Source organism: Gracilinanus agilis, chromosome 3 (assembly GCF_016433145.1).
Source record: "Gracilinanus agilis isolate LMUSP501 chromosome 3, AgileGrace, whole genome shotgun sequence".
Classification (NCBI taxonomy): domain Eukaryota; kingdom Metazoa; phylum Chordata; class Mammalia; order Didelphimorphia; family Didelphidae; genus Gracilinanus; species Gracilinanus agilis.
In genome coordinates, this window is record NC_058132.1 from 484636786 (window position 1) to 484652325 (window position 15540).

The 15540-nt window shown below is 36.9% G+C and overlaps 1 protein-coding gene across 1 annotated transcript in view; it reads left to right on the plus strand.

The window, feature by feature from the left end:
- Positions 1 to 15540, plus strand: part of GABRB3 (gamma-aminobutyric acid type A receptor subunit beta3) — a 266332-nt gene that overhangs the window by 223247 nt on the left and 27545 nt on the right. Inside the window, exon 7 of the mRNA XM_044669290.1 lies at positions 7001 to 7153. Within this exon, the coding sequence (XP_044525225.1) occupies positions 7001 to 7153 (153 nt within the window). The remainder of the gene's footprint in view (positions 1 to 7000; positions 7154 to 15540) is intronic.

Consider the following 15540-nt stretch of genomic DNA (forward strand, 5'->3'; position numbering starts at 1 on the left):
ATGTCATCCCCAGTGATAAAATATTATCAGTTTCTGATATTGAATTTTTTGACAGTACCAAGGACTATGGTCATAAGAATTTTATTTTCTGGCACCTCTGGAGCAGTTGTCAGTCTGTATCACCACAAGGTTTGCTTCCCTGGATGATGGCTGTGGACACTGGGCTGGGAGCATTACTATTCCCAGAGTTCTTTTATTCAAGGTAGTTGGTTGTCTTTAACAGAGTACAAAGGGAGATGGCTGGCGAGATGGTAGTAGTGGTTTGACTTGCCTTATACTGCTGCCACCTATTTCCCCTCCACGGCCGTCTGCTGCCCCAGCAGGACTGGCTTGTCTTCCCTGTGAGTGGTTGGCATTTGGAGGTGATGGCTGTCCTCTTCTCCATATGAATTGCTTCCCCAAATAATGACTATGCAGGCTGAGCTAGAAGGACTGGTGTTCTGGGGAAAGCTCCCACTCCTGGGGCTCTTGTGACGATCTCCCTATTGGTGGCATTTGGTTAGCAATTATTGCTGGTGGTGATGAGAAAAGTGGGCTCCTCCACAATGGTTTCTCCCCTCAATGATGGCTGCAAGGGCTGGATTGGAATCAGGTCTGGTGGCAGATACCTCTATTTTGGCTTAACAGAAGAACCTAGGAATGTGTCCAGAATTTTGCCTGAGTCCATTACCATGGTTCAGCATCTACCCTGGCATCATCAAATATCTGCATTGGCACACTTACATTAGAGCTTCTGCACATTTCTCTTGACATTTTAAAACAGGCTTTAATGCACTAATGCACTGCAGTATCAATTTCACAGTATCAGCCTTAATGCATCTCCTAGAGCATTAACTTCTGCCAACGGAAACTTTGCTAGGTTTTCCACGTGGTTCTGGGATGCCTGCGTTAATGCATTCTGACCTGACAGTACTTCTGGGATGCCATGCTGCTCTATGCTCTAGACCAGTGATGGGCAAACTTTTTAAAGAGGGGCCAAAGGAAAGGAAATGCTCATCTGTCAGTCTGTTTCTAAGGCAACTCTTTTGAAGTTTCATTGTACTGTATCCTACTCATTGTATTCATCAGATTAGGAACAATGTCATATGGCCAGATAGAACATTTCAGGGGGCTGCATCTGGCCCGAGGGCCGTAGTTTGCCCATCACTGCTCTAGATTATTTTTCTATGTCTCACAGTGGTTAATAATAACTCTCTAATTTTTTAGAATTTGAAAATTGCAAAGCATTCATCTTATAAAAACTCTGGGAGGTAGGCAATTAAAGTGGTGTTTTTGCAGATGGGGAAACTGAGACCACAGAGAGTAAGTGGCATTCTGAAGCCTTGCAACTAAACATGGAGTTAAAACTCAAGCCTGAGTCTTCTAACTCCGAGGTCAATGTTTTTCCCCAATAGTATTCTGTCTCCCTATATCCTAAACTATTTTTAATTTGTAAATAACTTTATACTTATGCTTAAATGAGTAGTTATTGTCATATTTAGGTTTTTATCTACTCTCGAATACCTTAGGAAGCCTGTCACAGGATATCCAGAGGAAGGCTCAGAGAAAATACTTGAAGGGCACTGAGACTTAAGCACATAACCACTGATATATAGTTACACTGCTATGATGCTCTCAGACACTGTTGCAATTAAAAAAAAATTCTTATCACTATTAGTACTTCTGATCCTAATTGGCCTAGAGAATTTCCAGGGATCAAGATAATTTTGAAATGGGAATCATTCCTAAATAGCACAAGATCCAAAATGCTCACTCAAATGTTAGTGCTTTCCATAGATAATAAACTCAGTAATCAACCAAAGTGTGACCTCAAAACCAAAAAGAACCTACCTTGATCTTCAAATGCATTCATAGGAACATGGTGTCCAGACAAGGAAGGTGACAATCCTGCTATTCTCCACTGTAGTAAGATACTCCAAACTGGAGTATTGTATTCACTTCTGTATGCCAAATTTTAGGAATGTTATCAACAAATTGGAATAGATTGAGAAAAGGGCCAAAAAGAGGGGATGATATGAGAACAAGAGATCATGTCAAATGAAGATTCAACTAAAAGAAGCAGAGATAATAGAAAATTTAAGGGAATGGCAAATGAGATCTGCCAAGTATATGATAGGTCATTATGGGAAAGAAAGATTAGATTTCTTTTTTTTTTGCCTCATACAGCAAATCTAGGAGTAATTCGTGAATCTCCCCCACAAAAAAAAAACTTGATAGAAAAGTTAAAAAAAATTCTCAGAGCAATCCAGAAGTGGAAGGAAGATGTGGTTTCATCTTAGTGGTGGTCTTCATGTGAAGCTAAGAATGACAACTTGTAAAGAATTGTGTAGAGAACATTCAAGGTAATATATAGGTTGGACAAGAAGACCTCTGAAGTCCCTTCTAGCTTTGAAGAGAAGCAGCCATGCACCATAGTAAACACTTTTAATAAATATTTCATTTGATTCTCACAAAAACCCCAAGATGTTGTTCAGTCATTTTCAATCATATTCAATTCTTTGTGTCCCTATTTGGGGTTTTCTTGAAAAAATACTGGAGTGATTTGTCATTACCTTCTCCAGATCATTTTATAGATGAGAAAACTGAGGCAAATAGAATTAAATGACTTGCCTAGGGACACACTTATAAGTATCTGAGGTCTGATTTGAATGCATGAAGAGGAGTCTTTTCTGACTCCAGACCCAGTACTCTATACACTATGCCACCTAGCTGCCCTAGAGATATTATTATAATCCCCATTTTACAGTCAAGGTAACTGAGGTAAATATAGGTTATGTGATTTGCCAAGGATCACATAGCTAGCATCTGAGGCCATTTTTAACTCAGGACTTACTCCAGGCCCACTATTGTACCCACTGTGCCACCTGGATGCTTTGAGGGTATGTAATTATGGGAATTCCCCCCCCTACTTAACAAGAGCACTTATCACTGCAAGAAAACAGTGTTGACCATATTTTTAGCAAGTAGGCATTTCTTGAAACACAAATTTGTTATATAAATTGCATAAATTATATATTATATAAATTATATAAATATACATAATTTTTAACTTAGTAATAATAGTAAACTTATTTATTTATATATTTATTAGCTGCTTTATATACAGTTAAGTAAGACATTGGGGTGGACAGTCACTATAAAAAAATTAAGGATACAGTCTTTAATATGAAGGTGTTGACCCTACCAGAATATTTCCCATAAGAACCTATGTTTTTAAAATAGTCTAAATCTAATGAGTTAGCTCAGGAGAAACTGGAGTATTTTTTGGCTATAAAAGAAGGTTACAGCTTTCATCCCCTTATAGAAGCTTATAATCTAAAGCCCAATAAGAATCATTGAGGATGCAGAAAAAGGAAATTTGAGAAATAAAAGCCACTATACATGTTTCATCTCATAAGTATATGATATAAAATGATATTTATTCACCAGATATAATTTGGTCTCCCAAGATATGTAAATTGATGTGCCAAACTCTTAATGGATGAGGTTAGATAAAAAAGATTAAATAAGACCTAATTTCTCTATTGAAGTATTTTATAACAGAAGAAAACACAGGAAAAGAACAACAATAAATAAGAAACAAGACTGAATATAATAACACTAGCTTATATTTATATATAGTGTTTTAGGCTGACAATGGGCCTTATAAATATCTGTCAATAAACATTGATTAAGCACCTACTATGTGCCAGGAACTGTGCTAAGCACTGGAGATATGAAGAAGGGCCAACCGGCATGCTGATTTAATACCCCAGGCATTAAGCAATGGATCTGATTTGGTTCTCTTATCTACAAGAGACAGTTCATGCGTATAGTATTATATAAATTTTTCAAATGAGAAAACTGAAGAATAAAAAAATTAAATTACTTACTCATGGTCATACTCAGTAAAATGGCCATGGCAGAAGTCAATCCTACTCCTCCTGACCCCAAGTTCAACAATATTTCCACTATGGTTTTAAAGGAAAATTATGAAAAGAGTGTTATTAGACTTCAGATAAGGTTAAAGATTACATCCCTTTGGGGAGATAGAGGAGTTGACATTTGAGGTAGTCTTTGAAGGGTCAAGAATTTGATGTGAAGATTTAGTGGTAGAAAGTCATCTCAGAGCCAGAGGAAAGAGCTTAAACAATAGTTCAATGGAAGAAAAATGAGATATGTGTTCAGGAAATAGCATATAGTCTGGCCGTATTGTAAGGTATATTTAGGGAAGAATGAAAAATAGCTGTCTGTTGGAGTTGAGACCAGATCATAAAGAGCTTTGATGATCTGACACAGGAATTTGGATTCTATTTGGTATGTGGTGAAGAACAATAAATAAAGGTCACAGGTGAATGACATGATTCAAGTTCTGCTTTAGAGAAATTAATTTGGCAATGGGATGTAGTAAGGATCAGAGTAGAGAGAGGTAAGGTATAAGGAGACCATTCAGGAGTTTATTTTATCCTGGTGAGAAAGAATAGGAGCCTAACCTAAGATGATAGCAATAGTATTATAAAGAGAGATATGGATATGAAAGACATGTTGGAATTAGAACTTCCAAAATCTAGACTATGATGAGCAGAAAAAGGAAGAATTCAAAAATTAGCAGTATTATTGATTTTTTAATAGGAAATCAGAAAGAGAACTCGATTCTAGAACATGGGGAGCTTAAATTTCTGCACATTTAGTTGGTCCAACAGATATTCAGATGGAGGTGTCTACAAGTGTGATAGAGCATGCTGTTAGGCATGAGAGCAAGTTGTTATATTCAGTCTAAGCATTTACATATAGAAAATTGCAAATGTTACAAATCATGGCTTGCTTTGTTGTTTTGTTAAAAAATATATTGAGGGACAGCTAGGTGGCTCAATGGATAGAAATCCAGAATTGGAAACAAGAAGTCCTAAGTTCAAATTTAGACTCAGATACTTCCTAGTTCTGAGAACCTAGGCAAGGTTCCCTTTGCCTAGTCCTTTCTACTCTTCTGCTTTGGAACCAATACTAAGTATTGATTCTAAGATAGAAAGTAAGAGTTTTTTGTTGTTGTTTTATAAAAAGGAAAGAAAATAAAAGTAATTGAGAAAATATCAATAATACAGATTTAACTTAAAATGTACGATGTATCCAGTTGTTAAATATTTATCAGCTTAGCCCTGGTAGTGTAAATTAAGAAATCTGACTAGAGTTTGGGGAAAATGTTATGTTCAATGGTGGATATTTGGGAACTATTTACAGAAAAGTGATCAAAAGAATCGGTAAGGATCATATTTGAGATGGAAGGGACTATAAAGATAATAATTATTCCAATGGTTCTCAACCTGGCTTCTGTAGAGTTGCTTTTTCAAGATTTTGATAACTATTTCAAAATTATTTTACTTTGTGCACTGAACAACGTTCTGCAAAGAGGTATATCACTATACTGCCAAAGGGGCCCATATAAGAGGAAAAGGTTAAGAAAGTTTGGTCTGGTCCAATGTGAAAATTTGAGAATACTTGAAGCTATGGAAGCATATAACATGAAATGGGTTAAGGGAAAATTCTTATGAAATGACAACATATAGAGAAAAGGTGAAAGAGGGGTGAGTGAAGGAAAACTGGGAAGTCACAATCACAGAAAAGAGAATGAATCCAGAAAAATGTGTGACACAAAGCAGGGTTTCAATAATTACTTATCAATTCATTGTACAAGTGTCATGGATGCCAAGAAGTATAAAAAAAGTTTTGAGGACAATAACAATAAATGTATATTACTCTTTTAAGAAGCTTAAGGTAGAGAAGAGTTAAATGACAAATTGATAGCTTAGGGAGGGTTAAAAGAAGATTTATGAGGGAACGTTCTTTTAGGATCTAACTATCCTGAACTTATTTGTAGGGCAAGGGTAAGACTAATGAAAGTGGGATAAGATGAAGAGTCTTGGGGAGTCAATTGATGGATTACCTTCCCAGAGGTGGCAGGAGGGAGTATGATCAAGAGCACAGTAGAAAGACAGTTTTGAAAAGAAGAGAGTTCTTAGACAGGAAGGAAAGAGACAATGCTTAAAGGACAGAAAAAATTGAGAACAAGGGAAAGACCTGGAAGAGATTCTTATCTGATGCTTTTGACTTACAAAATGGGTCAAAAGAAAGGATGTCTAGTTGAATAAAAAAATTGTCATGTATATATGTATGTATTGTGAAGCAATGTCTTTCAAAGTATAACATGTGGGAAGAATAAATATAAAGCTAAAAAGCAAGAGCAGTTTTTATATAGAGATATAGAAATACACACCCACAAATATATATGAATGTTGAGAAATAACAAAGCTAATGGAGTCAATGCTTTAATCTGTCAAGGAAATAACATTTAATTGTGAGATTAAAGGACATATTTTACAAGTCTTAGGTTATCTCCCATATTCTAACATTCCAATTTTTAGAGCTTTACCTATGCAAAATTATAAGATCTTTGTACCTTTGGTAAGTGCCCCCATCCTAGTTACTTTTGCACAGCTGGTTTTGAGCCTGGTGTGTGTGTGGGCGGAAGCAAAAAAACCATTTGGCTTGGGGCAGCTCTTGGCCAAATCTATCTTCAGACAATGAAGAAGTAGAAGAACAGCCATTAATTAAAAGGATAAACAAGACATTTGGCTTTCTTTTTTCAGCCTTCTGTTAAAAGCTTTTCCAAAAAAAAAGAAAAAGGAAAGAAAAAGGAAAAGAAAGAAAGAAGAGAAAAGGAAAAGGAAAAAAAAAGTTTTCCAGAGGGATATTTCTCAGTTTAGTGGTTAGCCTTAGTAGCATTTCCTCATTATTACATTAAAAATAGACTACATAACAGTGTTTTTCTCTCAAGACACTCTGGGTTCCCTGTAAATACCATTTGCCAGACAGAAATAAATTGTATGGTTGTGGAGTATTCCAAAGTCCCTGTGGCTCATCAAAGACATGTTTTAGTCTCCATGGCAACAAAGGCAAACGATTCTGTCTGCCAAAATCTCTTCCTTTTTTTTTGTTATAAATAACATTTTTGTGTTTTTCATAGGTGCCTATCCACGACTTTCACTGAGCTTTAGGTTGAAGAGAAATATTGGATACTTCATTCTTCAGACCTACATGCCCTCCATACTGATTACAATTTTATCATGGGTGTCATTCTGGATTAATTATGATGCATCAGCAGCAAGAGTTGCCCTCGGTATGTGATTTTAAAAAATAGTATTAAAATTTAACTAAATATTTCATTATAGAATTGAGTGATTTCAGAGACTGCAGTTCAGTTTCAGCATTTTGACATCATGACACTAGCTTTGTGGACATAATTCTGTTTTATCTTCAATCGAAAACCTCACGCGTGATTCCCTTGATGTGGTTATTTAATTAAAGAGGCTTAAATATGAATCTTCACAGCTATGATAGGGAAAATATGCTTCCAGAATATTTTCATCATTAAATATTTTTACCAGCTTGGTTTTTTTAGGGTTGGAAGTATTTTTTGTTTAAAGGGATCCTTCAACCCCAGGAAAAAGACTTGATTGTTTCTACATATTTTTTAAAGTAAAATGATTAAATATTATAGTAATATAATTTGAATTATACAATTTAATGAGCATTATAACACACCATTTAATTCTTAGTCCTGCTCTCTAGTCTAGCAGTTATTCTGCTTTTTTGGTCACTGTTACTTTGTAGAAAATATAAATCAGAATTTTTATTTTATAACATTTTCTTAGATCTTTGAGGGAAATTAAGATGGAATTGTGTCTAACTGATGGAATATAAAACAATAATCAGTTGTAATTTAGATACAGCTTAGATAGCAAAGTTCAGTAACAAAAGGCATTGATGAAATGCCTTTTAAAGTATTTATTTCAGAGACACACAGGACTGAATGAAGTCTTAGAACAATTATCTCATTCTTTCCCTTCTCTTTAGGGAGCACAGTCCTTAAACCATTCCAAAAATATATTATTTATACTACTTATTCAATTAATTGGAGAAGAACAGTCCACTGCCCACTATTCAAATATATTTGAGCAATTTGGCATATGACTTGTAATCTGACATACTGAATAGATGACTGATCTTTGAGTCAGGACAACCTGGATTCAAGTCCCTCCTTTGATATAATTTGCCTATATGACCTTGGGCAATGCACTTAATATTCTCCTACTACTCTAAACGATTCTTTGAGGCTGTCATATCTGACTCTTCATAGTCCGATATGGAGGTTTTCCCGGCAGAGACTCTGGAATGATTTGCCATTTCCTTCTCCAGCTCATTTTACAGATGAGGAAACTGAGGCAAATGGGGTTAAGTGACTTTAGAAGGGTCACACAGCTTTTAAGTATCTTAGGCAAGATTTGAATTCAGGAAGACAAGCCTTCCTGATTCCAGGCCCACTGAGTCACTTAGAAACAAATGAAAATCTACTGTGGTAAAGGAAATTTCTTTGCTGGGAGTTCCCTACATCCATAAAATTACAGGTCTGATTTGGAAAAACAAAGTAGTCTTACATGAAAGTTTTCCTTCCCTGCCCTCTCTCTCAGAACTCAGGAGATCAATTTGAGGACCAAGAGAGTTTTACAGTTGTCCAAAGACTCTTACCCCAGGCTCAAGGAGCCAACTGAGAGTTAAGTTAGGGGGCTCAATGGATGGCATGCTGGGCCTGGAGTCAGGAAGACAAATCGGAACTCAGTTACTTATTAGCTGTTTACTCTTGTTATTCCAGGCTGGGTGGGGCAGAGTGGCAGTTGGTCAGGCTTAACTGCCATTTCTGTCAATGGTCATTCCCCTTATAGTTAAACTTGGTTCCCTGGCTTGTAAAGTCTTACCCATTGTTCCTTCCTGTCTCCTATCCACTCCACTGAGCCCACAAATAATACATACATTACATTCTCTGGCAAAATGTCCAATTCGGCCATAAACATAACATGATTGCTGCCTTTGATATCTTGTCTTTACATTACCATTAGTCTTATGATCATTAGCACTGTTTTTCTTCTCTGATGCCCTCAACACTGCCACTGCTTTTATTTCAATGATTTCTTTCTCATTTGCCCTACTATTTGCCTCTCTAAGCTGTCTCCTGAGGCTCTCAATCAGTGCATCCTTCTCATCATTCCTTCTGTCCTTCTCTTGAGCAAATACATATGTGGCCTTTTCCTTCAGTTCATCCAGGCTCAGAAGTTCCCAATCTGGGTAGTTGTCATTAAAAAACTTCCTCACCTGGGGAACAGCATTCCTCACAAATTTGCATTCAATATGTTCAATGCTGGTATCCTCTAGGACAAAGGTCGGCAAAGTATTGCTTTGGAGCCATAACTGGCTCCACCTCCCAATCGACCAGTCTAGGGAGAGCCCCAGGATGTGCCCCAGGGGGCCCTTCAGCCCCCGCCCCATATTCCAGCTCCTTCTGCCTCCATCCTCCTCCTTCTGCAGGCCTTTATGGTTCTCACGGCCAAAAAGTTTGCCGACCCTGACCGTTGCTCTAGGACATTCATACCCAGGTACATCTCAGCTGCTTCAATAATGCGGTCCAAAAATGTCACTGGGGTCTCCTGATTAGTGTGCCTAATCTTTTCAAACTTGGACCAAGAGTTAGGGTGTCTTGAATTCTTTTCCATTACATTTATCAGTGACTTTCTTACCTGTTTTAGCATCCTATAAATCGGAACTGAATTGAGATCCAGTTCCTCCCAGCCTACCGGCCATGGTGTCATCCCCTCAGTATTTCTAGTCTCCTCTACAAACTTATTCCTGTCATGGTTGGACAAGATCTCTCCTAAAACATACCAACAGTCCTCAAAGTCCAGGCCATGTACCTTAATAAACGCTCTAAAGATTTTCACAAATTTGCCAACATCGTCATGGAAATTAGGGATTTTCCTTTTCAAATTCTCCACATCCTCCATTCTAAATCTAGTGTTTGCCTTACATGAAAAATCCCATCATCTCTCACAATTGGAAGGTTGGGTAGGGGGAAAAGATTAACCGGTTTGTCACCCTTATTCATTGCCTGTTGTTCCAAATCAGCCTTAGATAGTTTAGAGTTAACACTTTTGCCAGTATTTCCATCATTACAAAGTATAGCCCTATGGCCATTATCATTAGCAGGAGCTCGACCATAAGCACCACCAGCTTGCATATATAGCTCCAAATTATCAATCTTTAACTGCATTATCTTCAACAACTGTTTCATCTCCAAATCCCTAAAGCACCAGGTCACCACAATCTTACAACAGTAATTAACATGAAAAAATATCCATCTTATTTTATATATGACATAGCCAGTTAGAACAATAATGGGGGTGTGTGCTATAATATCTAGAATAGTAATGTGAAGAATAGGTTGGGCTAATTCAAAATCTAATATACCTCTACAATACCTGGGCATGATCTTAAACCACAGGTAGGGAATGAATAATATCCCTTGCCATAACCCCAATATCAAATAATCCATACAATCTTCCAATACCATTGTCCCAAATATTGACAAAACCGACAAGTTATACAAAATTACAGTGGTATTATTAGCACAATGAATGACTAATAACAATAATTAACACAAATACAACAATATTCCCACAACAATACCAGTTTACAATTAAACAGGACCACACATAACAAAAATTTAAAAAAAAATGGGGAAAAACCCTTTCTCTGGGACTATTCTAGCCTTCATAGTATATTGGCTTCACACAGAGATTTTATCAATCACCTGGGGAGGGGGATAAGCAGTTCTGAGTAGCCCACCACTGGCTGGGAACTTTCAGCCCACAGCCAATGGCTGTACACCTCCACGGAATGTTCAGAGTCCTCTGACTTCCAGTCTAACTCTGTATGCCTAAGAGAGAACTTCCTGTCCCCCTATTACCCAACCAGCTGAGGGTGCCAGAACTGTTATGGGGAAAACCAGGGGAGTTAACTTAAATATTATTTGTGGGCTCAGAGGGGTGGATAGGAGACAGGAAGGAACAATGGGTAAGACTTTACAAGCTAGGGAACCAGGTTTAACTCTAAGGGGAATGACTGTTGACAAAAATGGCAATTAAGCCTGACCAACTGCCACTCTGCCCCACCCAGCCTGGAATAACTTCTGAATATTGAATACATACAATGAGAACATAAAAGTATTAGGAATCTCACAGGGAAACAGTTTACTTATAATATGAGGGGATAGGAAAGGGGGTTAGGTGAAACTATGATTAACTACCCAGGACTGGAGTCAAAAGGGATAAGATCCTTAGCCAACCTGGCTACTGCCAGATTTTGACAGCTTGGCTAAGGACCTGAGGAAGGGGGCTTGAATTTGGGGTCTCACAACTGTTCCAAAGATGTTTTCAGGATTCCAGGAACCAACTCCTCCACAGCCGATGATCCAAAGTAACCAGGTAGGGAGAGATGTCTGAAAACTGTCCACCAGATCACAGGCCACTTCCGTCCTCAGTGTTGACTTACAGGGTTGATGTCTTCTGCCTTTTCAACCTTCACCACTCTCCAAGATCCCAGAGAATCAGGGTACAACTCCACTTTCTCTGAGGTCTCCCAGGGTCATTTACAGCTTGTCTCAATCACCATGGAGTCCTTCCCAGAGAGAGAGGCCCACCTGCTTTCCCATTCCATTTGGAATTCTCCAGCCCTTCCTGTTAGATCTCCTAAATAATAACTAAGTAATCCTCACAACATTACTCTGGCCAACTCATTTAACCTTTGTCTACCTCCGGTACCTAAGCTATAAAATGGGGATGATAATAATACTTACATCCCAGGGTTGTTGTTGTAAGGATCAAAGGAGGTAAAATTGGTAAACTTTATCTAAGTGTCTGCCACATAGCAAGAATTATATAAATATCATCATCATCATCATCATCATCATCATCATCATCATCATCATCATCATTAGCTCCCTTGTTCCTAGGGCAGGAAGGTGGTAGAGGGGATTGATCGCAGGGTCTGCAGTAAGGGAGAATCACCTTCCTGAGTCGAAATCTGACCTCAGACATTTATTAGCTGTGTGACTGGGCAAAATACCTAATACTTTTTACCTCAGTTTCCTTATCTGTAAAATGAACTGCACAAACCACCATAGTATTTTTGCCAAGAAAAATCCAAATGGAGTCACAAACAGACACAACTAAAAAATGTCTGAACAACCAAATTATTGTCATGAGAATAAAGTGAGATTTTGTAAAGCATTTAGCACAGTGTATGGCACTTAGATGCCACAAGAACATGTTTCTTTCCTTCCCATCCTTCCCTATCTTACTAAGGTAGGAGAGAATAAGGGGTTTCTTCCTAGGCCCACAGGTTCTACTGTCCTGCTGGTAGAGCACAAGCATCCAGAGCTCATTAAATTCAGTTTGCTGCTAAAAGAATATATTTGATCAGTTTTTAAACTCCTATGAAGAAAGGAGAAACAAAATTCATGCTTCCCAAGTATGGAAAACATTGACTGCAACAGTTTAAAGAAAGGCTGCGGTTGATGAGTGGAGATCTAGAGAGTGAATCATGTAATGCAACTGTAGCTTGCTAGATTAATAGTGTCATCTAGGACTCAAGCCTAGGTATTTACAGAAGCCTCGCTTCCATGGTAGAGAGAATGATTACTGGATGCTGAAGGCAGGTCTTCCAGGTTTTTACCTCCAGGAATATAAGCCATTTGCCTCCACAATGATTCATCCTAATCACTTTCCTTTGATCATTTTTCTTTCTCTTCTCTATTGTCCCTAGTTGCTATCATTTCCTGTAGCTGTCAATGTGATTCACTGCTTTTAATCTGTTGCTTTATTTTATAGACATTTAGGAAAAGCACGGAGCATTTGGTCCTCCCATGGCAAAGATTCTTAGCTCTCATGCTACTGGTTCTCTTAGAGTAACTTGTCATTGATCCCTTTAGCAATATGGTGTACAATTACAAAGCAAGTCAGTTATATCGAAATAGAGTTACATACATAGTTATGGATTTATATCTATGTAAGTATATATAAAATATACATTTGATTGAGAGGATCAAATAAGATAATATTTGTAAAGTGCTTTGCCAACTTTAAAGCACTCTATATTTTACATGCTACCTATAATATTATTATGTACTAATATATTACATAGATCTATACATATTAACAATCTTTCCATTGAAAAGTTTTACTTAATACTTAGTTTAATTAATCTCCAACTCTTTTCTTTTTTCCCCCAAAACCCTTACTTCCTATCTTAGAAGTGATATTGATTCCAAGTCAGAAGAGCCATAAAAGCTGGGTAGTTGGGGTTAAGTGACTTTCCCAAGGTCATACAACTAGGAAGTGTCTGAGGTCAGATTTCAACTCAGTTCCTTCCAACTCCAAAATGTATTTTTTAAAAGGCAATAACAGATCTCTAAACTATAGTTCTGGAATCATGCCTCTGTTTCAGAAACTAGAAAGTCACCTTGTAGCTAAATGAGCTAATCTTTCTTTCATTACCTGTTTTTCTCTTTCTCTCTTGTTCTTTCTTCTCTTGCCCTTTTTCTTTCTCTTGCTCTTTCTCTCTTTTCTTTCTTTTTTGTTTGTTTCTTTTTTTTATTTTTCTTTGCTCATCCAGATACAAACTTGAAAGTTACATATGGTGATACAAATTTCAATATAAGAATGCCATAGGATCAATGAACAGCATTCATCTCAAAATTTTGAAGGGAATCAGGAATTTTTAATAATCCATTTTAGGTCAAATTTTAGGAAGAATATTAAGATATGAAAAATAAGCCTATTTTAGCTAACTGCTACTAGTAAATTATAGTTTTACTCCATAATCACCACTGTAATATGCTATTTTTCAGAGATAGCATTTCAAATTTCAACAGCATTTTATTTCATTTAACTTCAGTCCAATTCAGTCAAAATTCATTTGGAATCAATTCCAACTGGGGTTAACAATTTATAAAAGAATTTAACTGCCTGGTAAATGTACAAGAACATGAAAACTATAGTCCAACAATCATCACTTTTTATTATAGTTTTTGCTTGAATACTCAGATTTTAGAGGTAAAGACAAGTTGTTAAATGACTCAATCTACTGTCCTACCAGGGGAGGGAAGTAACAGTAACTTAAAAAGTGTTTTCTGAAAAGACAGGACAATTCTGAGATGAAGTTTCATGTGAAACTGGGGGAAATGCATTGACCTTTCTGGTCAGAAGCAATGTGAGCCAATGGCCAATGTATTGGTATAATAGATAGAAGCACTGCTCCTAAGTTCTATCAGTGCCTAGAAATGTAATCTGCAACAAGTGATTGAGTTTAGAAGGGAGAAAAGGTAACGCTTGACTTAAAACATGCTTATTGAGGGAGGAAAGCACATATGGGGAAATAATAATTCTGTAGAAAAAGAGTGGCAGCTAGATGGCTCAATGGCTAGAGCCAATTTTGGAGATGGGAGATCCTGAGTTCAAACCTAGCCTCAGACACTTCCTAGCTGTGTAACCCTGGGCAAATCACTTAACTCCCAATTTCCTATCCTTTATTGCTCTTCTACTTTGGAAACAATACTAGCATCACTTCTAAGACAAAAGGTAAGGGTTTTAAAAAAGAAAAAGAGTTGTAGATTAAGCTGAATGTTAAATAAAGCTGTTCACTAGAAATGATGTATTTTTATCTATGTAATATATAATATTACTGCTTAGTATAATTATATTATAGGTAGCATGTGTAATATAGAATGCTTTAATGCTGTACAAAAAAAATATCTCATTTAATCCTTTCGACAACCCTGGAAGGTAAATGCTATTATTATCCCCATCTTACCAATGAAGAACTGAGGCAGAGAGAGGTTAGGTAATTTACCCAATCAGTTTATTAAATGTCCAAAACATATTGGAAGTATTTTCTAATTGTAGGTTCAAAGCTCAGTCCGCTGTATCCACTGACTTCAGTAACAATAATGATACCATCTTATGTTCTTATAATAATTTTAGCTTTTGCATAATACTTCACTTATGTATTGTGTGAAGTATTCCAATAAAATTCTCAGATAATAATAAGTTAGATGCGCATACTTTAAAGATCTATGACTGATGCAAGTATTTCCTCCATTGATTCAGATTACAATTCATTTATGATTTATTAATATCAATAACAAGCTTTCATGGACTATTTTAAAGTTTGCAAATCATTTTACTTACCTAATTTCATATAAGCCTCACAACAACCCACAGAGGTTAAGTACTATGATATTAGTTGTTCCATTTTAGAGGTGAGAAAACTGAGATAAGATTGGGAAAATTGTCTAAGATCACTTAATAAGTGGCTAAGGTAAAATTAATTTCTAGGTCTTCCTGAATATATGCTAATCTTACTTGGAAGAAGGGAGTAAGCCCACCTTTTTCTTTTTTTTGGTTGTTCAAGATGCCTTTTTTTTTTACATTTATTAATAAACATTTTTAACATGGTTACCTGATTCATGCTCCTCCTATCCCCTTCACACACACACACCCCCGCATTCCCCCCACCCATGGCCGATGCGCATTTCCACTAGTTTTGTCATGTGTCCTTGATCAAGACCAATTTCCAAATTGTTGGTAGTTGCATTGGTGTGGTAGTTTCGAGTCCACA